Source organism: Onychomys torridus, chromosome 3, assembly GCF_903995425.1.
Source record: "Onychomys torridus chromosome 3, mOncTor1.1, whole genome shotgun sequence".
NCBI lineage: Eukaryota > Metazoa > Chordata > Mammalia > Rodentia > Cricetidae > Onychomys > Onychomys torridus.
This window is the reverse complement of record NC_050445.1, coordinates 137,318,759-137,341,748: the sequence shown is the minus strand read 5'-3', so window position 1 is coordinate 137,341,748 and position 22,990 is coordinate 137,318,759. Positions and strand designations below refer to the sequence as shown.

At 45.5% G+C, this 22,990-nt stretch overlaps 1 protein-coding gene across 1 annotated transcript; it reads right to left on the bottom strand.

Moving 5' to 3' along the window:
• Window positions 1-3,368: 3,368 nt before the first annotated feature.
• Mfap5 (microfibril associated protein 5) lies at window positions 3,369-18,848 on the bottom strand. The gene is made up of 10 exons (XM_036182271.1): window positions 18,665-18,848; window positions 18,024-18,083; window positions 17,090-17,125; window positions 11,318-11,350; window positions 11,010-11,042; window positions 9,749-9,784; window positions 7,160-7,189; window positions 5,649-5,736; window positions 5,032-5,105; window positions 3,369-3,682 (listed from the first exon to the last, which is right to left on the bottom strand). The coding sequence occupies exons 2-10, from the start codon at window positions 18,079-18,081 to the stop codon at window positions 3,570-3,572; spliced, it is 501 nt and encodes a 166-aa protein (XP_036038164.1). The 5' UTR covers window positions 18,082-18,083; window positions 18,665-18,848; the 3' UTR covers window positions 3,369-3,569.
• Window positions 18,849-22,990: the final 4,142 nt, after the last annotated feature.

Below are 22,990 nucleotides of genomic sequence, written 5' to 3'. Positions count from 1 at the left end.
CCTCCTCCTCCTCCACTTCGACTTCTTCTCCCCCCCCCCCCCCCACAGAGTTTCTCTGTGTAGCCCTGGCTATCCTGGAACTCACTATGGACCAGGCTGGCCTCACAAAGATTCTCCTGCCTCTGCCTCCAGAGTGCTGGGATTCAAGTCGTGTACTACCTCCAACCAAACAGCTAGAATCTGTTTTCGAAGAGTGACAAAGGAACTTCTTTTGTTGTTTTTTGTTTGTTTGTTTGTTTTTGTTTTTTTCTGTTTGCTTTGTGTTTTTCAAACACAGGAGAAAAGATAAAAATCAGTTGCCAGGGGTTGGAGGTGTAGCTCAGCTGGTAGAGTGCTTGTCTAGTGTGAAGGAACTCCTGGCTTTGATCTCTGGAGGAGCATAAAATAGGGCACGGTCACACATGAATTAGTTCCAGATGGAAGCATCCATGAGAACTTACCTCAAAAATAAAACAAACAAAACAGGGGCTGGAGAGATGGCTAGAGGTTAAGAGCACTGGCTGCTCTTCCAGAGATCCTGAGTTCAATTCCCAGCAACCACATGGTGGCTCACAACCATCTGTAATGAAGTCTAGTGCTCTCTTCCAGCCTGTAGGGATGCAGGCAGAACACTGTATGCATAATAAATAAATATTTGGTCGGGCGGTGGTGGCGCACGCCTTTAATCCCAGCACTCGGGAGGCAGAGCCAGGCGGATCTTTGTGAGTTCGAAGCCAGCCTGGGCTACCAAGTGAGTTCCAGGAAAGGTGCAAAGCTACACAGAGAAACCCTGTCTCGAAAAACAAACAAACAAACAAATAAATATTTGAAAATAAACAACAAAAATCTTCCACGTATTCAAGGGTAGCCCAGTCTTACACAGTGAGTCCCGGCCAAGACTACACAGTGAGACCCTGTATCAAATAAATAAAAAGAAATAAAGAAAAGTAAACAAAGCAATAACCAGATCAAAACCAAACCCACTTTATTCTGAGAAATTCGATAAAAATTTATTTTTAAAATGCTTAGTTTGCAATAGATACAACACTGGGATGGAGGAGCCGACAGGCGGGGGAGGGCACAGCTCTTGAAGAGACCCCCCCAAAAAGACATTTCCAAAATCCCAGGAGCAAGATGAATTTTTGAATGTCTTCTAAACTAAAGACTAAATATTGACCCTTTGTATTATTACTTATACGCATTTGTGGAGTATAACATGGTAACTGATTCAGAAGTGCAGTGTGAGTGACATACCAAACAGTTGGTACAGCCCTGTCTTCAAACATGCTTCTAAAAGTTTCCGGCAAAAATATAGTAATTGTACACATTTATGAAGAACAAGTGATATTTCCTTCTAAAAATATTTGTTTATTTATTGTGTGTGTGCATGCACACACACGCACCCCAGTTGGAGGCCAGGGTATGACTTGAGGAAGTCAGTTCTCTCTCTCCAGCATATGAGCTCTGGGGATTGAACTCAGGTCTTCAGGCTAGGCAGCAAACTCCTTTACTGGCTGAGCCATCTCACCGGCCCACATCTGATATTTCAATACATGTACACAATATGCACCGATCAAACCAGTGTAACGGTAACTAGCTGGGCAGTGGTGGCCCATACCTTTAATTCCAGCACTCGGGAGGCAGAGGCAGGTAGATTTCTGTGAGTTTGAGGCCAGCCTGTTCTATAGAGTGAGTTCTAGGATAACCAAAGCTATACAGAGACATCCTGTCTCAAAAAACCAAACCAACCAACCAACCAAACAAACAAACAAAAAACCAAAACAGGATAATGGCTGTACCATAACTTTGTATTTAAAAGCCTTATGAAAAGATTCTAATGTTTAAGAATTATTTTATTTATGTGTATGCCAAGTGTGTCCAGGTGCCTGCAGTGGCCACAAGAGGGTGTCAGGAGCTGGAACTGAACTCAGAGAGGAAGAAGTGCCCTTGACCCTGCACTTGTTTTATTATTTTATGTGTATAAATGTTTACCTGTACACCATGTGAGTGGTTGGTGCCTGCAGAGGCCAGAGGAGGGCGCTGGATCACCTGGAACTGGAGTTACAAATGGTTGCGAGCCCCCGTGGTGGAAGCTGGAAATTGAACCTGGAGCCTTGGGAGGAACAGCCAGTGCTCTTAACCAGTCCCAGGAAGAGATACTTAAGAGGCCCAGTTGAATCTCTGAGCTTGTGAGGTTTCCATTGTGGCTGCAATGGGCTTTTTGTTTATCTATCCGCACATCAGTGTATTGAACTCTAGAGGAGGAGGGGAAGAATGTGAATGTTTTGGGGTCCCCCCCCCAGCTCTTCTCTTGAATCAGTTTTGCAGATCCCATTGGCGTCTATTGTTTCCTAATAGCAAGCACCTGGCCCCACTTAGCTGCTTTCCCAGCGTCTTGTGAGGAATCCAGCCCCTGTGGTGATGCGTATTGACATTGCCTGACTCTCACTAGAACTCTGTTGGGTCTTGCAGAAAGGAGTTGAGTTTTTCAGACAAAAGTGTTCGTGATACACAATTAGTCGCTTATTTAAGATGGAATGGGGGAGGCTATGGCCCGGTAGTACAGGTTGTGCCCAGCCAGCAGGGGGCTGTGCTAGCAGATATCCAAGGGGAAAGGGGTGCATTTTGGTCTGGTGTGACTGTGGCCACAGTGTCACATTAGGGTGTGTAGTTCGCTTTGTGGAGATGGGCTGGCCCCCATGCTGCCAGAGATGGGTGAGAAAATGAGGTTTGCTTTCCAGCTCTACTTCCGGATTAGACAGCTTGCCCGAGAAATGATATAGGAAATTATGGGTCAAGTTCCGTACCTGATAGAGCTCTCTCATTTCTTCCCCAGACTCTGAGCTTAGCAGAAGACAACATTTTACATATGTAAATGATGAGGCATTAATCTAGGAAACACCTAGAAGGCTACTGAGTGAAGCTCTGTGGCTAGCCAAAACTGAGGAGCCTGTTCCATGCTCCTATCACCGACATATTTAATAATTACAATTACTAACTTAGGGGGTAGCAGTGTAACTTAATGGTAGAGCACTTGACTAGCATGTACAAGGCCCCGAGTTTGATCCATAGCACCATTAAAAAACAAAAACAAAGAATATTAACCTAAAGTTATCTTCTGAGATGTGGGCCTCACGTAGCCCAGGCTGCCCTCAAACTTGATATGTAGCCCAAGATGACCTTAAAATTCTGATCTTCCTGCACGACGGTGCCCAGCTTTATACCATCAGACCTAGGGCTTCTCACATGTTAGGGAAATTCTCTGCCAACTGAGTTATGCTCCCCAGAACCCTTTCTTCTGTGAGGGCGGAATGCAGAATGTACCTAAATTGTGTGGTCATCATTGCTCTACCTTGTCTACGATACTAGAAATCAGCAAAACCACACAACAATATAGACACTGTATTGCCAGTACTGCAAAATGAGACGAAGTTGCTGGTGCCAGTGGAAAGTAGAGAGCAGGGTCAAAGTCTGGACATTGCAAAGGGCAAAGGGCTTAGTTTAAGAAATACATGTCTACGGGACAGATGACGTTGGGTGGAGGAGAAGGAATGTCTGATTCCTCTCACCCATACTTTCTTCCTTGATGATCACAGGCCATTGGGTCTCTGCAAACTCATGTTTTCACAGGGAGGAAGTCGGAAGTAGCTGGAGCGACGGAGTCGTCTTGGAGGCAGGCCTGCCAGCTGCCGGCAAAGCTCATCTAGAGGAAAAGCAGAGCATTATGGGAGGATGCCGGGCTGCAACAAGGGCTCTTGTTTTAAGGGAAAGAGAAAATGCTTCCACGTGGGATAATAAAAACACAAAGGAGGAGACGATCCAGATTAGGGCATTCAGCTTTGCCACTTCTGGAGACTTGTAACTTACTAGGAAGTTTCTAACTGTAATATGAACCTCAGATCCTTTCTGGAAGTAAGCATTAATACCTGCCTCGACGGTGTATTTGTGAGGACTGAATAGAAACGATGTGTACAAAATTAGTTTCCTTTATCCTCCCAACTCCCAGTTCTCATGATGGACCTACTAAATAGAAAAACGAAGTCCAGTCCTTCAGCCCACATTTAGGTGTTTACTAACTGCAGTAAATCCCCCGAGGTACTTGAAAGCCTTGAGTTCCAAAAGCTCATAGTCAGTGTCAAGGTGTTTCCCTTGCAGGTGGCTTGCACAGAGCCAGTGGGGGCAAGCAGTGAGTTTCCTTCTGCGAAGTCAACTACAGCTCTTACTCACCAACCCAGGGCAAAGCTGGCTGCTGAGTCAAAAGGGACCGTGTCTGGTGTTGACACCAACCACAGCCACTGTTTGGGACTGTCCATGGGGAAGGTGAGAAGTGTGTTTGTTCCCATCATGCATGATCTACAGCCACGTATTTTGGAGCCTCAAAAATTATTCTTTTAACATCTTCCCACCTTCTTCTACTTTGGCAATTTCATAATATGCAACACAAACGGTTTCTTGAATTGGCGGAATGTTTATAATGTAGCCACCCTCGAAATATCGTGCCTATTTTTTAGGGTTCCTATCTAAACCCTACTGTCTCCAAACATGTGTGCTTGTGTCTGTGTTCTTGTTAGAGCTGTGAACATGGCTGGTGATCAACCTGGCCTCTGAATCTATTATTTGCAGTGATGACTTGGCTATTCCCCAGAACTTCTAAAAGATCACTTAGAACAGCCCAAGAAAGGCTGGAGAGACAGCTCAGCAGTTAAGAGCACTGGCTGCTCAGAGAACCCAGATTCAGTTCCCAGCATCCACCTGGTAGCTTCCAACCATTAGGAACTTTCAGGGTCCCTAATGCCTGCCTCTGACTCCCACAAGCTGTATGCATATGTGTACATACATACATATGAACAAAACACTCATACACTAAAGATTTCTTCTTTTATCTGAAAAGTAAAGTTTAGAAACAGCTTCAGAAAATTCTCACTGTAGGAGAGATGGGGGTTGCAGTCTAGCTGGGAAGGGACCTCGGCGTACTTGGTTGGGATATAGACAGTTTGTTTAGTGCCAGTTCCAATAGGGACTGATGGAAAGCCAAAGAGTAGATCATCTTACCTTTCATAGCTTCGTGTTCTTTACAGACAAGTCGGGAACAGATCTCATTGTTGATGATGTACATGCGCCGTAAACTGTCACAGTGCCAAAGTCACGGTCAAGGAAGGAGACGGAGAAGGTATGAGAGGGTCTAGCCAGGGTCTCTCTTCAATCCCTTATTCCCCACTGGCCTTACTCTGTCTAGATTTTCTTAAAAATCTTTCCCTCAGCAGAATGCAGGGGATGGAAATGGTTTTCATAATAAAAACAAAACAAAAAGAAATGATATTAATTACTGTTCTCAATGGCACTTTGCATCTCTCCCTAATGCGCCTGTCCATTGCTTTCCATTTCGGAGCTGGGTCTCTGGCTTCAGCTTTCAGTCAGCTAACTCAACACCCAAGTGTCTCTCGTGATCTTCCTTCCTATGTGGCCCTCACCTCCACTGGAATCTATCAGACTGTTTTGTGGATAAACCCAGACGCCCAGTTCTAGGCAGCACCTTCAGAACTGGCTGGCTAGGTTATGCTAACCACCTCTGCCCCGTCAAAGACTGGGGCTCTGTGGTGAGGGCAAACAGTTACAGGCACAAGCATCCCATCACTGAAGGTGCTCTCGGCCGTTCTAGGGTCTCTTACCTGGTGAAACAGACCTGATGAACGCACTGCTTTACTGGCCGATGGACAGAGTACAGTCTCGTACATGCAAATTTCTCATCCCGGCACTCTGCCCAACACATGGAAAAATAGGGAAGTCCAAAAAGAAACAGTTAATAAGCAAAGAGTTAAAGGGGTGGCAGGAGGGGACAGAATGGAGGGAGATGGAGCAGTCTGCACAAAAATCACTGTATTTGGGGGCACGTCCTTCTTGCTTACCAAAAACAGAGCAAGAGGAAATTGACTCAGATGAAATTCAGGTGCTTCCCTGCCTGGAAGCAGAAGTAAGTAAAATAATCTCTGAGGACTCATCTAGGAAAAAAAAAAAAGGTCTTTCTAGGACTATTCAGGTAGCCATGTGAACTGTGACACTGCAAGCTGATGGCTTCTTTCTGAAGAATGAGAATTCTCGGGCAGCTGTAGCTGCAGATCAGAATTACCAGTACATTACAGGAACCGATGTCAGCCATCTTGTCCATGGTAACATGGAGTCTACAGTCAAGCTGATTACATCCTACTTCATTAACTACCAAATAAGGTCCAAAGGTAGTTTAGGCAAAAGGTGGTTTGAGGACCAAAGATAGTCATGTCTTTCCCCGTGGCTTTTAGGATAGAAGATCATTTTGAAAAGAAGGAAAATGAACTTGGGGAGATGAAGAACCCCGAAATTACTCTCTGATGGGGAACTGGAAAGAAACTAGAAATGAGCCTAATACTCTTCAAAGAACGAGGGGTAAATTATCTATAGGGAGAAAAGCTTAAGAAAAGACATGTACAAAAATAATCATAGCACTGGCTGCTCTTCCAAAGGTCCTGAGTTCAATTCCCAGCACCCACATGTTGGCTCACAACCATCTATAATGACATCTGGTGCCCTCTTCTGGTGTGCAGATATACATGCAGACAATGCACACAAAACACCCATATACATAAAGTACATGAATAAATGAATCTTAAAAAGAAAGAAAGAGAGGAAGGAAGGAAGGAAGGAAGGAAGGAAGGAAGGGAGGGAGGGAGGGAGGGAGGGAGGGAAGGAGGGAGGGAGGAAAGACACTGATGACAGTGGTGGTGGCGCACGCCTTTAATCCTGGTCCTCAGGAGACAGGCAGGCAGATCTCTGAGTTCAAGGCCAGCCTGGTCTACAGAGCAAGTTCCAGGACAGCCAGAGATACACAGAGAAACCTTGTCTTAAAAACCCCAAAACCAACAAGCCAAACAAACAAAACAAAGCAAAAAATATATAATTAATTAATTTGAGAAGCCCAAAGTCATGGGTGGAGTGAATATCTGCTACAAAGAAGAGATATGTAAAACAAAAAATATAATCAGAAGGCCCTGCACCCACACCATCTATAACTACAGTTCTCTGATGCCCACTGCATGCATGTGGTGCACAGACCAACCCGCAGGCAAAACACCCATACAGATAAAATAATAACAACAACAACAACAACAAAAAACCCAAAAAAACAAAAAACAAAAAAAAACCATACCTGCTGTAGCATTCCTGTCACCGGCTGAGGCTGGAAGGCAGAAATTTCATTCCACTATTAACAATTTTAGAAGTCACCACCTCTGTAACTACCATGTGGTTCCCTCAGACCCAGTCAAGATAAGAACCAATGAATTGATGTCTCTTGGTAACTCTGCAAGGGAAACCCTCACAGGCTGATTTCAGCCACACAAGCAGAGAGACTTAGGAATGAAGAGACAATCCTGGCTTTCTCCTTTCTCTCATGGAGAGTTGAGGAATTTGTTGAATTAAAGGTATCGTTATCTTAATTGATGAAAAGAAATCACAGTGGTGCATGTCTAAACTTAACCCCAGCACCTGGAGGCAAGGGCAGGCAGATTACTGGGTGTTCAAGACCAGTTTGGTCTGTATAGAGTACCAGGGCAGGCAGGGCTACATAGTAAGACCCTGTCTCAACAACAACAACAACCCAAAACTTTTCTAGAGAGTTGGGAGGTCTCCCTATGTGGCCCAGGTTGGTTTCAAACCTCTGAGCTTAAGTGATTCTCCTGCCTCAGCCTCTCAGGTGGCTGGGATTGCAAGCATATACCACCATACTCAGCAGTAACTAGCAAATTACTGGAAGCACAGACAAAGGGCCCTGTTACTCAGACGACCCGTACCACTGCCCAGTAGGAGCCTCTCCCAGACAAGGTCTCTTCGATCTCAGAGGAGGTTCCTAACTATAGCTTCTTTGATGAGAGGTTTGGAGTAAAGAACAGGAGGGGCCAGCCTCATAGCCCACATTGACCTAGGTGCAAGGTTTTTTGTTTGTTTGTGTTTATTTATTTTATTTTTCAAGACAGGGTTTCTATGTGTAGCTTTGTGCCTTTCCTAGAACTCACTTTGGAAACCAGGCTGGCCTCTAACTCACAGAGATCCGCCTGCCTCTGCCTCCCGAGTGCTGGGATTACAGGCGTGTGCCGCCACCACCCGGCTTTGTTTTTTAAAGATTTATTATAAGTCTGGAGAGTTATCTGGGATGATGTCATTGGAAGAGTTCTTGATAGAAAGAAGAGCAGGGAGAGGCTAGATAACCTCATCTACTACATGCTTTCTCTCCTTTGGAAAAAAAAAATTAAACTTTGTTTTTATTCTATGGGTATAGGTGTGTCTGTCTGCATGTATATCCCACATGTGCAGTGCCTGAGGAGGCCAGAAGAGGGCACTGTATTCCCTAGGACTGGAGTTAGAGATGGTTGGGAGGTCCATCCCTGTGCTGATTAATTCCCAGTCCCCTGTTTCTCATTCAGATCTCATTCCTGCAGCTCAGAATACACAGGTCTAACTGGTATCTTATGCAGGTATTTTTTTTAAAAAAAATATTATTCAAATTCAACAAGCCGTTACCAGTTTGGGTTGCTCTTCAGGTGAATGGCATCACCAGCCACCCAGCATGGCTGGGGACTGACCATTGCCCCTCTGCCCTGCAGCTGACATTTCAATTTCCATTTCCTTGGCCTCTGTTCGGGCCATCCTTCAGTGGGATGACTGTTCCAGGCTGCTCTTGGTTAAACCCCTGCTCTTTCTGGGTTCACAAATTGGGGAGCAGCCGGGGGCTGGAGTAGTGAAAGTGGGGGTGATCTTCCCAGTGCACAAACCTGACTAACACCTTTCCTTAGGGAAGGCTTCCCTCAGGCTCTCCTTCCTACCCTAAGCCTCTTACACTCATGGTCTCCCCCTGTAAGGAGACCCCTCCTTCTCACTTGACTCACCCACTCGCCTTTCAAGAAAAGCATCCAGTCAATGGAACCCTGCAGAAAACCCTTCACCGACCCCCACACTGAGCACAGTCAGGAACACCGCTAGTCTCTCACAGTGGCCTTTTGATTACCCCACTGACAGCATTTTGTGGAGCCAGATAACAACACACAACCTATTGTCTACTGGGCAAAAGATACCTGGTAGAAGAAATTCACTTTTGCTTATTTTTACATGTACGGCACATAGCAGCTGGCTTTCAAAACTATTTGTTAAAAAATAACCTAGACATCTGGGTGTGGTGGCACACACCTTCAACCTCAGCCTTCAGGAGGCCGAGGCAGACAGATCTCTGAGCATCTGAAGCCAGCCTGGTCTGTGGAGTGGGTTCCAGGCCAGCCAGGGCTACAGAGAAAGATCCTGTCTCAAAACAAAACAAAAAAGAAAAAAAACCAGGATAGGGGTGCGGTTCAGTGTGGGAGCACTCGCCTAGCCTGTGCGAGGGTCAGCTCCATCCCTAGGAACAGCAGAAATGGAGCCATCTCCTTTCCCTCCCTCCTAGTTCCTTCTCTAAAAAGCCCCATTTCCCCTTTCACATTGGCTTGCACATTTATCTCACCTTTACCCACCGAGTCTTGGAAACACTGAAAGACCTCGTCTCTGTATTTCGTATATTAAACTGCACAATTCCTGCTTGCCAGGGCTCAAAACTACCATTAATTTTGTTTTAAAAAAAAATGGCTGGAAGGATATATTACAGACTGTAGTTCTGTTTAGGAGACTTCAGCAGCTGCCTTGCCTTCTGTATGGGCTCTGGGGAAAGCCCAGGATGGCCCTGGTGGCCTTGGGATCCCAGATCTGAACTCACCCAGGTCATCTGTGGAAGGTGTGATATCAGCCAGAACTGAAAAGGCACAAAATAGTAGGTGTGAGAATTGAGGGCCTTGAATTGCGGGGTGAAGGAAGAGAAGGACAAGGGAGTGTCCTGAGATCAAAGCAAGGTGTACATCTAAAGAATGATTTCAAGTAACTGGGAATGTTTGGATGAATATTGGTGCTCTCAACATATTTATCTTTGGATATATGTAGCATACAGGTCTTTTTTGTTTTTTGTTTTTTTGAGCTGAGGATCGAGCCCAGGGCCTTGCAATTGCTAGGCAAGCGCTCTACCACTGAGCTAAACCCCCAAACCCCCCCCCCTTTTTTTAATGTGCACTGGTGTTTTGCCTGCACGTATGTCTGTGTGAAGGTGGCAGAACCCCTGGAACTAGAGTTACAGACAGTTGTGAGCTGCCATGTGGGTGCTGGGAATTGAACCTGAGTCTTCTGGAAGAGCAGCCAGTGCTCCTAACTGCTGAACCATGTTAGCATTTAGGGTTCTGACAGGATACATCCTCAGCTGCAGTCACTAAGAGCACCCCCTGTGTGCACTTGCTAGGTTCCCTTATGAAAGGCAGGCCCTGCCTAGCTCTTGTCTCTTCCTCTTCCTTTGCTCTCATCCCCAGGGACCGGCTTGTTTCTGTCCCTTCCTCTCCCCTCTCCCCAATAAAACTCCCATGTGGGCCCTGTTGTGTGGTGTGACTCCTTCTTGCCATTTTAAAAATGCAACAAACCATCTCTCCAGCACCATGCAGGTCTTTTGTTTTGTTTTTCAAGATAGAGTCTCTCTGTGTAGCCTTGATTGCCCTGGAACTCGCTCTGTAGACCAGGCTGGCCTTGAACTCACAGAGATCTGCATGCCTCTGCCTCCTAAGTACTGGGATTAAAGGCGTGCGCCATATAGGTCTTATTTTAGCTATCGATCTATATTGTTCCTTCTTTTTTTCACATTTGTTCATTTAATTTGTGTATGTATGTGCCCACATGTGCACAGATTTGTATGTACATATTGCAGCACATGTGTATGGAGGTCAGAGGACAATTTTGGGGAGTTTGTTCTCTCTTCTTACCTTTTACTTTACAGGTCAGCCCTGTTCCTTCCTTTCAGAGGACTAGCAAGCTTCTCTCTCCTTTTAAAACACTGTCAGTCACTGAATGACATGCCCACAACCCCCTTTTTCCAGAGCTAAAAATAGGAGATTAACTCTCCAGGAGCTGGAAAGAATATTGTGAACGTTAGCAAAGGCCACCTGTTTCGTCGGTAGAAGGGTCGTCCACCAGGTCTGCAGAGACACAAAACAGACGGAAAGTGAGAGGAGGAAAGGGCTTCGGGACGAACGTGGGGAAGCCATGTGGGCCAGTCAAACCCACGGCAGGGACATCACGGAGAGGAAGGGAGGGTACCAAGGCTGGGCGAGTCTGGAGTGGTGGCGGCCACAGAGAGACAAAAGGGTGCTGTGGGAGCTGCCGCTGGCCCCTCTGCTCTGGACGGACCCCACTCTCAGCCCTCCCCATCCCCAGTAGCCGTAGGTAAACACCCCAATCCGGGCTGACTTACTAGGGTCGTCTGTGAATGATTCGATCACATCATCTGAAAACACAAACAGAACAGATGTTTCCTGAGCATCCCACCCTTGCGCTTCCAGTACTGAAACTGTCGGGCACAACACCCAGTACTACAAAGACCCTGTGGCTGGCTGCTTTTCTTTGCCTGCCTATAGTAATTTAAATTGATACCCTTGGGTTGGGGATTTAGCTCAGTGGTAGAGCACTTGCCTAGCGAGTGCAAGGCCCTGGGTTCGATCCTCAGCTCAAAAATAAATAAATAAATAAATAAATAAATAAATAAATAAATAAATAAATAAATAAAAAAAAATCTAAATTGATACCCTCTTTGTGCTTTTTTTCCCCCCACCCCACCCCCCTTTTTTTTTGAGACAGAGTCTCAGGTAGTCCAGACTGGTGTGCAGCTCACTATGTAACTGAGAATGGTCTTGAACTCCTACTCTTCAAGTCTCTGACTCCTAAGTGCTGGGATAATAAGCATGAGTGGCCATACCTGGTTATATGGAGTTGGGGGTTGGGGGTCAACCCAGGACTTTACAAATTTGGTGACCACATTACCAACTGAGCTACATCTTCAGCCCTGAAGGATCTATTTAAGGCAAAAATATTAATGGCAAAATTGTCTCTTTTATTTTGAGATAAGGTCTTGCTTGGTATCCCAGGCTCACCTGGAATTCAGAATCCTTCTGTCTTAGGCTCTCAAATGCTGGGATTATAGGTGTGAATTCACTCAGGCTTGGCTAACATTGTAATTTGTGCATGTATGTATGTACGTACTTATATATATCATACTTGGGAATAACCCAGAGCCTTACACATGCTAAGCACAGCTTCTCAAGTGCTAATGTGTATATTCTAATGTGTCTGACTCAAAAAGTGTATTTTTTTAAAAAAATTTTTGAGACAGGGTTTCTTTGTGTAGCCCTGGAGATCCCAGAACTCACTCTGTAGACCAGGCTGGCCTTTGATTCACAGAGATCTACCTGGCTCTGCCTCCAAAGTGCTGGGATTAAAGGCGTGCGCCACTGCCACCTGGCAAAAAGTGTATATTTTTATTATACATGCTTTAAGGCGTACAACATGATGGTTTTTTTTTTTTTTCTTGTTTTTTGTTTTTCAAGACAGGGTTTCCCTGTGTAGCTTTGCACCTTTCCTAGAACTCACTTGGTAGCCCAGGCTGGCCTTGAACTCACAGAGATCCACCTGCCTCTGCTTCTGGAGTGCTGGGATTACAGGCGTGTGCCACCACCGCCCAGCCAACATGATGTTTTGATACACATGTGCAAAGTGAAATGATTACTGATAGATAATTACATGTTCACACGGTTGGGCTTGCCCGGCGGACCGCCTAACTATTTCCGGTGTAGAATAGCCATCTCCGGGTCAGACATCTCGCGGGACCGGGACTCTGGCCTTACGTGGTTGCGTAAAGCGCAAGCGCAGCCATGTAATCTACACGCATGCGTGGAGTACCCACAGGAGTCCCTGTACGCATGCGCGGCCCAACCTTTAAAAAGCCGGCGCCATCTTGCGCGAGGCTCTCAGTCTCTCTCTCTCTCTCTCTCTCCTCCTCCTCCTCCCCTCTCCCTTCTCTCCTCACCCACGTGTGTTTCACACAGGCCTGTCACCTCTATCCTCTTTAATAAAACTCTCCCGTGGTCTTGTCGTGTTCGGACGTGTTCCTAGCGCCTCATAACTACTAACAATTACTGCAGCCAAGTAGTCACATTAACATACTATCTCCTCACATAGTGCACGGGGGTAATAACGTTTAAACCTTCCACTGTGGCCTACAGTCAAAATCCACTCTCCCCACTAGAGGTCAGCAAATTCACGTAGTTTGCCTTCGCGCCGCCCCCCCCCCCCCCCCTTCATTTTCTCAAGCTTCAGATTGTAAATTAGATTTAAATCCCTAAGAACAGCTCTCCCCGGGAGCCAGGCACAGGGAGACTCACACGAGAACTGCACAGTAAAAACTTGTCATTCTGAGCCAGGAGTGGCAACCCACACCTTAAATCCCAGCACCCAGGAGGCAGAAGCAGGCAGGCAGATCTCTGTGAGCTGGAGGCCAGCCTGGTCTACAAAGCAAACCAAAAAGCAAGCAAACAAACAAAACAAAACCAGCCAACCAGACAAACAAAAACCATCACCAACAAGAAAACCCTGTCTCTCATCTTGTAGATTTTTTTTTTCTTTTTTGAAGCTGAGGATCGAACCCAGGGCCTTGTGCTTGCTAAGCAAGCGCTCTGCCACTGAGCTAAATCTCCAACCCCATGTTTTTTTGTTTGTTTGTTTTGTTTTTTTAAGTCAGGATCTCAGTGTGTATGTAGCTCTAGGTATCCTGGAACTCATTATATAGATTAGGCAAGCTGGCCTTGAACCGAAATCCTCCTGCCTCTGACTCCTGGATGCTGGTATCAAAAGTGTGTGCCCGCCGGTCGGTGGTGGCGCACGCCTGTAATCCCAGCACTCCGGAGGCAGAGGCAGGTGGATCTCTGTGAGTTCGAGGCCAGCCTGGGCTACAAAGCAAGTTCCAGGATAGCCTCCAAAGCTGCAGAAACCCTATCTTGGGGGGGGGAAAAAAAAAGTGTGTGCCACCAAGTCTGGTGTCAGAATGTTTTTGAAAAGCAAAAGGTTACAAACTCCTAAAAAGCAAAAACACGATAAAATAGCCATGCTGCCCTAGTCAGACCCCATCTCAGAACCAGAGTCCTTTTCAGAGGGGATTTTTTTGGCTATGGCAAAGCCTCAGCCCATTCCCTGGTTCTTCTGGGAAGGCAACACTGGACCCTGGGAGTATCTGCGTCTCCACCTGCCCTTGCTGTGTGGCTCACGTCTATAATCTCAGCAATCGGGTAGTGAAGATCTGAAGTTCAATGTCAGTTTACATGAGACATTGTGTAAAAGAAAAAAAGAGAGGAGGCGGGTATGGTGGCACACACCTTTAATCCCAGCACTCAGGAGGAAGAGGAGGGTGGATCCCTGTGAGTTCGAGGCCAGACAGGCAGGACTGATACACAGAAAAAACCCTGTTTCAAAAAAAAAAAAAAAAAAAAAAAAAAAAAAGGAAGGGGGAGAAGAACTCTGTGGGCCTGAGGCACACACTTGGTGCATGAACATACATGCAGGCAAAACATTCATACACATAAATAAATCTTAAAAAATTTAGGGAGAAAGGGTTTCTTTTATTTTATTTTAAATTACCTTATTTGTATGAGTGTTGTGCTTGCATATATGACTGTGTGCCACATTGTGCCCCATGCCCGAGAGAGGCCAGAAGAAAGCTCTGGATTCCCTAGAACTCATGCATCCCAGGCTGGCTTTGAAATCCCCATTTATCCCTCAAAGGCTGACCGCCACATCCAGCTCAGAACACATTTTTTTGTTTGTTTGTTTGGTTTTTTTGTTTTTCTCTGTAGCTCTGGCTGTTCTGGAAGTCACTCCGTTGCCCAGGCTGGCCTTGAACTCACAGAGACCCACCTACCTCTGCCTCCAGAGTGCTGGGATTAAAGGCGTGTACCACCACTGCCCAGCACAAAGTTTCGATAAAAAGGAATCCATGCCTGTTCTATTTCAAGAGGATATTTGACAAATTATGGACTGAGATCATTGTAATGGCTGGGAAGGGGTGGTAGAGCTTCCTCAGGGTGGACCTCGGTCCCTCCCTATTCAGCCTCTAGAGGCTAGCCCACATTCCAGTCTACCCACACAGAAAAGAGTGAGGTCACGGTGGAGCAGCTGGGCGTGTGTGGTGTCTGGCTGTGGGACTGCAGGGCCGATTCCCCAGTGTCCGGATCAATTTCAGTTTGAAGAAGTCTGTAAGAACAGCCACCATCTAAATGCTTCCTTTAGTGCTGGAAAGTCATGGAAAGGAAATCTCAGGACAGTTAAAGCAGAATGGCTGCTGGGAAACCAGAGCACAGGACAGGTCCTTAACCAGCTTTGAGGAGCCAGCTCAGGTGGTAAATTAGCTTTCACTACTGCTAAAACCTGTAGGTTCAGACACTCAGATCTGGGTATAACAGGAAAAGGAAAACAAGTTTTAGTCTCCTCCCCCTCCCCCCGCCTTTTTTTTCTTTTATTTTTCGACAAAGTCTCGCTTGGAACTCGATATGTAGACCAAGCTGGCCTGAAACTCAAAAATCTGCCTCCTGAGTGCTGGGATTAAAGGCACCACCATAACCCAGCTGACAGCTGGAATCTTTTAAAATGAATTAACATTAAATATATCAGAAGGAGGCTGGGCAGTGGTGGCACATGCCTTTAATCTCAGCACTCGGGAGGCAGAGGCAGGTGGATCCCTGTGAGTTCGAGGCCAGCCTGGTCTACAAAGCGAGTTCCAGGACAGCCTCCAAAGCTACAGAGAAACCCTGTCTCAGGAAAAAACCAAAAAACCAAAAACCAAATATATCAGAAGGCATTGTGCTTTATAAGTGTAAAGCATTATTTTATAATTTTTTTGTTTTACATATGTCTCTAATATATATTTATTGCTGTAGATACTGGTACAGAAGATTAAAATATAGAAATATGATAGCTATAATTGTACATGCCTTTAATCCCAGCACTGGGGAGGCCGAGGTAGGAGGATCTATGAGTTCAAGGCCAGCCTGGTCTGTAGATGGAGTTCCAGGCCAGCTGAGGCTACACAGTGAGACCATGTCTCAAGAAAGAAAGAAAATAGAAAGGATGGAAGGAAGGAAGGAAGGAAGGAAGGAAGGAGGGAGGGAGGGAGGGAAGGAGGGAGGGAGGAAGGAAGGAAGGAAGGAAGGAAGGAAGGAAGGAAGGAAGGAAGGAAAAGAAAAGGACTCAAAAGGGGCTGGAGATAGAGCTCAGTGGTAGAATCCTTGCCTAGGACACATAAAACATGGTTCAGTTCTCAGCACCACATTAACCAAGTTTGTGTGTGTGTGTAGAAAAAGCCTAACAGGACTTCCTACCATGACTTTACATTTTAGTTTTCTGCTGTCCATGTGCATAGAATAGTGCTTTCTGGAGGCTGAGTGTGTAGGCCAGAGATCCACATTATCTTAGCTTTGTGTGTCCTTGGGTTTAATCCACAGCATCACAAAAAGTAACACAGAAATAAAGCAGAATCCCCTGGTCAGTAAGGAAAGAAAAAGTGGAATGAAACTCACTTGTAAGGCACTTGCCTAATACGTAAATACCTGGGTTCACTTTTCAAGATTGCCAAGCGTGGTAGCTCACACCTTTAGTCCCAGCACTGGGAGGCAGAGGTAGGTGGATGTCTGTGAGTTTGAGGCCAGCCTGGTCTATAGAGGGAGTTTCAAGACAGCCAGGGCTACACAGGCTACACAGAGAAACCCTGCCTCAAATACAAAAACAAAAACAAAAACAACCAAATGAACAAACAAGATTGCAGATAATAATATAATAATAATGCTTCCTATAAGGATTGATTGGTGTTTTCTTGCAGGAGGTAAAAGATGTGTGAAGGGCGAAAGGAAGAGGCTGGCACAGAGAGCATCTATGAACTGATGCTCCAATGAGATGACAGGACTGTGGGTGCTGCTGATCCTACTTTTCAGACCTTAGCACTGCAGCTCTGTCCTAGGACAGATTCCGGTCTGAGAGTCTCGTTATGTATCCCTGGCTGGCCTTGAACTCAGTCCACCTCCTCTCCCTGAGTGCTGGGATTAAGGCGTGTGCCACCTTGCCTGGCCGTAGGACAGAGCTCAGCTCTCCCTGTTCTACCTCACCCTGACAAGGACCCCATCGAACCCAGAAGACAAACTTCACCTACCTCCTCGTTGACCATGGACCCCTAGGGGTAGCCAGCCTGTCACAAAGAAAGAAAAGGGGTGTGAGCGACCCCAGCTCTCTCCACCATAACACTTTCATGAGAAAAATTGTATAGCTTTGTGATTTTTCCCTTTAGGTTTTGACACAAGACCACTAGGCTATGCACAAAACTAATCAATCATTAAAACAAAAAACACTCCAGAAAGACAAGTTCTCGAGAACAAAGCCCGCTTTTGTTCTGCCCTGACTCAGTTTCCTCTCTTGTCCTCCAATCCCAACCAGGAAGGGCCATGGGGCCTTTGTAGCGTGTCTTGCCCGGGCCCACAGCTCCTGAATCAGCTGCACCACTGGGCAAAGCAGAAGAATTGCTTTGTCAGCCTGCATCTGGCAGAAAGAGGGGGAAATACAGTAGCATTTCTTCAGAGTCCACTGTTGCTTTCTGGGGCCGATCCTTGAGCTGGATTCCACGGCCCTCGTGAATACTACTTTTCTTTCGTGTGGAGGTGCAGCAGCACTTCCTTCTTGTGTGTAAATACACTTGTGTGTCTGCCCAAGCAAGCGTTAGGTGTGTGTGTGTGTGTGTGTGTGCGTGCGTGCGTGCGTGCGTGCGCGCGCGTGTGTTTTTGCTGCTTTCCCTCAAGAATTTTTAAGGCGGTCCAATTTCCTAACAGGCGGTCTCTCTATGTTTGTGTAACTTCCTGTCCCTTTGGTGTTGGTTGCCACTCTCTTTGAGTGATTACTAAGCACCTGCGTTTTAAGCTCCCGTTAGTTTCTTAGGTACCCCACATCTAAGGTCATCTCTCATCATCACGCACTTGGGTCTTGGATGCAGCATTATCTCCTCCCAGGCCTCAGTCCTCTACCATCTAACCCACAGCCCCTGCACATGTAGAGCTGAGGAGCTGCCATGCTGAAGAATCAAAGCAGGGACTCACCAGAGGGAAGGAGGAGTGCCACGACAAGCAGCAGCGCCTTGGGCCCGAAGGACGGCATATCTAAGAGAGGGAGCGGGGAGAGCAAGACCATGATGCTGAGAGATGGCAGTGTCTCACTCTGGGGAAAGATGCCCTGTATCCCCTCTCCCTTCATCACCCCCGAAAGCTTCTTATTTTCTCTTTTCAGCTCAGGCCTTTCCTTATCTTTCATCCACCATTCATTTCCCTCAAATCTATTCTCTGACCACTTCTTCCTCTTCTACAGAGAATGTTTTTTAATGTGAGTCTCCTTATATCATCCAGGCTGGTCCTGAACTCTTGGGTCAAGCCACCCCCCTTTCTCAACCCAGTGGGTAGCTAGGAATACAGGCATGTGACCAGGAGGATCTTTCTATTCTAATTAAACCATACTTGGCCCTGTCCTGTAGCCTCTTTCTCTCTTAATACCTGATCCTCCTTTTGGGTGTCTGTGTCTTTTTAAGTACCATCCGTTCATGTCGGTGCACCCTCTCTTTTGAATTCCATGAATAACTGGAAGAGGGCTCAACTCTAAGTCAGGGACATTCTTTACCCTTAAGTGCACACATGCACATGCAGGCACACACAGACATTCCTTCTATATAGTTTGGTAAACAACTCACTGTCTACAAGTGCTCCGCTCTGTCCACCGTGTCCTCTGGCTGCTGAATGTGTCTGTCCTTCTCACGCTTTTCCGCTGTTCCACTTGGGCTGGGAAATGAGATGAACACAGCCACGCCCTTGGAAGGCCTTCAGATTTGGCCTATTCTGAAACAATGAGATGAGGGAGAGGAAGTGGGGAGAGAGAGAGAGAGAGAGAGAGAGAGAGAGAGAGAGAGAGAACGGGCCAGGCCAGAGGCTTAGAAAGCAGTGTTACAATGAGGTTGGAATGAGAAGGGAGATGGGAATTCAGTCACTCACACCCTCATTCCAAAGGTTATGACCACACTGGAGAGGGAGCTCAGTGCTCCCTCGGAGGGCTGGCCCAAGCCCACATCTGCCCTCCTTCCGTCAGCCCACTTTGCCTCTCGCTGTCTGGCCCAGCTTGCCTTTCCTCCTTGGGTTCCTGTTTATCGCTCGCCCTTGGCGTGTTTTCCTGAATCTCACCAGACTGTTTCTATCTCTCTGGCTTTCTTCTGTATTTAGAGCATCACTCCTTTCTCCTCCCCTCCTCTCTTTCCTTCTCGCCCCTCTTCTCCCTTCCTCCCCCCTCTTCTCCCTTCCTCCCCTCTCCCCTTCTCTCCACTCTCTTGCTTGAGTCAGGGTGGCCCAGGTCGATCAGGCTGACAGCAGACAACTCCCCGTGCTGCCTGTGGAAGGCAGGATGCGCTGAAATGTCTGCTCCTTCAGCCTCCACCTCCGGGCGTGTGCCACGATGCCTAGTTTGTGATGTGCTGGGGTTCCAACCCAAAGCTTCACGAATGCTAGACAAGCCTTCCACTGAGTTACATTCCCAGCCCCTGTCTTCCTGGCTGATCTGGAACTTATTATGTAGACCAAGTCAGCCTCCAACTTGGGGTTATCCTCCTACAGAAGCCTTCCAAGTGCTGGGATTACAGGCTTGCACTCCCATGTCTGGTCTTTGTTTGATGTTTTTATATCATACATATCTTGCAGATTTCTACTAATATAGCCTCACGTTACAAAGATTAAGATTAAGAATCTTCCTTTCCATATTTGAGTCATCTGAACAGTCCTTATCTTCTGGGGAAAAAAAAAAACAACTTCCATTTGGGGGAAAAAAAAAACCCAAAACTAAATAACCAAAACAAAATGTCATTTATACAGTTGAAGTGGAGACCCCAATTCACGTTTCTTCTTAAACACCTCTGAAGAAGCTTGGCACAGTGGCAGCACCAGGGAGGCAGAGGCAGGAGGATCTGCGTGAGTTCCAGGTCAGCTTGGTCTATAAAGGGAGCTCCAGGACAGCTAGGGCTACATAGAGAGAATTTTTCTCAAAAAATAAATAAGTAGATAAATAAAATAATAAACTCTGCTGATGGAGAAAAAAAAGCAGCTTACAATCTACCTAAGATGAACAAAAGTGTCACTTACTAAACCAGTGTCTCTGGCACCGTTCTCTGTCTCTTCTGTCTCTTGCTCTTTTCCTTGGTCCCCCACCACGGTCATCAACACCACAGCTTGCTCACCTTCCCTGGAACAAGCCCTCTTCCTTCAGCCCCAGCGCAGGCAGGGCTGTTTCCTTGAAATCTTGGACTGTTTGGCTTCCCTTTGTCAGGAGCTTCTTGCTGCTCCTCGTTGTTATTTTTTTATTTATTTTTTTATTGCTTCTTTCCCACACATTCTTCTAGCACTTTCCATGTCCCTTTTCTGTCCTTTAGTTGTAGGTACCCGTTCTCATGTATGGCTTTGCCTAGTGCTTCTTCTTCTTTTACGTTTTATAAAATCTTTATTGACAAATAACTCACATAGTATACAGCTTGCCTGTTTGCACAATTTGATAGACTTTAGTCCAGCATCCTCATAGGCCCATGACACCATCACCACTTTCTATTTTAGAACATCGCTGTCTTCAATTTCATACACACATGTAATGTGTGGTGGTTACATTCTACCTTTTTTAAAAAATAAGTTTAAACAAAATTTTTTTTAAGATTTATTTATTTATTATGTATACAACATGTATACCTGCAGGCCAGAGAGGGCGCCAGATCTCATTACACATGGCTGTGAGCCACCATGTGAGTGCTGGGAATTGAACTCAGGACCTCTGGAAGAGCAGTCAGTGCTCTTAACCTCTGAGCCATCTCTCCAGCCTTCTACCTTATTTTTTTAATGAACATAATATTTGCAATTGTAACCATTTTTAAGTTCACAATTCAGTGGCATGAATTACATTTAAGATATTAATTACACTCATGATATTAATTACATTTGTGGTATTCATTGATTACATTCCCAGTATTCATTCAATAAATATTTATGATATTCATTAATTACATTAATTGTATTGATTTATCACATTCATGATATTATGTCCTGATATTACTGTCCATTTGTGGGGCTTTTCCATCACACAAAACAGAGATTGTGTACTTAGGAAACCATTGCTCTGTATTCTTTCTTCTCCATCCTGAGATAACGTCTAATCTTTCTGTCTCTAGGAATTTGTATATTCTGTATATTTCATGTAATACAATTCTATAGTATTTGTCCTTTTTTGAATGTAAAAAACATTTTATGTATAACTGCAAGAGAAATAATTCTCAGCTAGCTTGAACATAAAAACAGGTTATAATTCAAAAGTCCAGGGTTATCTGAAACTGGAAAATATTTTTTTCTGTAGAAAATAGTAAAAATGATAACATTTCCCAATAAGCCGTTTTAAGCCAAATAACAGCTGAATTATACATATAAATATTGATTAGATTCTGGGATACAGAAGAAACCTACCTTCTCTGTTCAGAGAGCTATGTTTTACTTAAGTTGTATAAGTGAGGTTCCTATTCATCTTCCCCTTCACTGATTTACGGCAGACATTTTTCTATAGGTTAATCCATAATCTAAAAAGATTTTAGCCTCCCCTCCTGAAAGTACAGCCAGCATTTTCTTTCATCAGCTTGATATGTTACAAATTCTTGTCCTAATAGTGAAATGTTTCACTAAAGCTTGCCCAGTAATTAAGCAAAACCAAAACTTATTATAAGCCACAGTCATCCTAGGGTCCCCCCTGCTATATAGCCTCCCTGCTTCTGTGGGTTGCAGTCTGATTGTTCTTTGCTTTATATCTAGAATCCACTTATGAGTGAGTACATACCATGTTTGTCCTTCTGGGTTTGGGTTACCTCACTCAGGATGAAATTTTTTAGCTCCATCCCTTTGCCTGCAAACCTCATGATGTCATTGCTTTTCTCTGCTGAGTAGTACTCCATTGTGTATATGTACCACATTTTCTTAATCCATTCTTCAGCTGACAGGCATCTAGGTTGTTTCCAGGTTCTGGCTATTAACAATAGTGCTGCTATGAACATAGTGGATACCTGGTGCTTCTAAACATTTTCTTTAAAGGGCTTGTTCCCTCTGCTCCTCTGGGAAAGCCAGCCCTTTTCATTTCACTGTGATCTGAGGGGAGCATGTAGATCTTCTCCAGGTGTCACAAGAAACCTTCAGGAAGCACCTTGTCTTTCCTTCAGATCTGGCCTTGTTTAGCTTAACTTAGCTTCTGTTTCCCTTTTTTTCCTCAAAGGAGCACTATCAGGTCATATCTCTCTGCTTCTGGCCAGGGACTCTATAGACTTCTTTGCAGACTGGATGCTATCAGACACAAAAAAATTATTTTATTTTATTTTATTTTTGAAACAGGGTCTCTCTATGTAGCGCCGGCTGTCCTGGAACGCTCTATGTCAGATGTTCTCAACATTGGGTCATGACCCATGACCCCTCTGGGAGTCTAATGACTCTTTCACAGGGGTCGCCTAAGACCATCAGAAAGCACAGACATTTGCATTATGATTCATAACAGCAAAACTACAGTTATGAAGTAGCAATGAAAATAATTGCATGGTTGGGGGCCACCACAGCATGAGGAACTGTATTAAAGAGTCGCAGCATTAGGACGATTGAGAACCACTGCTCTGTGTAGACCCGACTCTCTTTGAACTCACAGAGATCCTCCTGCCTCTGCTTCCCAAGTACTGGGACCCAAGGTGTGCGCCCCAGTGACATCACAGCAGATACTGATCTCTTAACTGCTCTGTGCAAAGTTGCTCTCAACTGAATATTGGTATTTGCCTTTATCATCTAGCTGCTCTATTATGTATATAGTGTTCTGCCTGTGCACCAGAAGAGGGCACCAGATCTCATTATAGATGACAGTGAACCACGATGAGGTTGCTGGGAATTGAACTTAGGACCTCTGGAAGAGCAGCCAGTGCTCTTAACCTCTGAGCCATCTCTTCAGCCCCCAAACATGTTTTTTATACACCACT

Bases quoted from the DNA above. Each gene is read 5' to 3' on its own strand.
- Mfap5 (XM_036182271.1), bottom strand. From the start codon at position 18,081: ATGCCGTCCTTCGGGCCCAAGGCGCTGCTGCTTGTCGTGGCACTCCTC. The intron at 7,190-9,748 runs GTGAGTTCAGAT...TCTGCCTTCCAG, and splicing joins ACCTTCCACAGATGACCTGG to CCTCAGCCGGTGACAGGAAT. The intron at 5,737-7,159 runs GTATGGTTTTTT...TGTGTTGGGCAG, and splicing joins TGACAGGAATGCTACAGCAG to AGTGCCGGGATGAGAAATTT.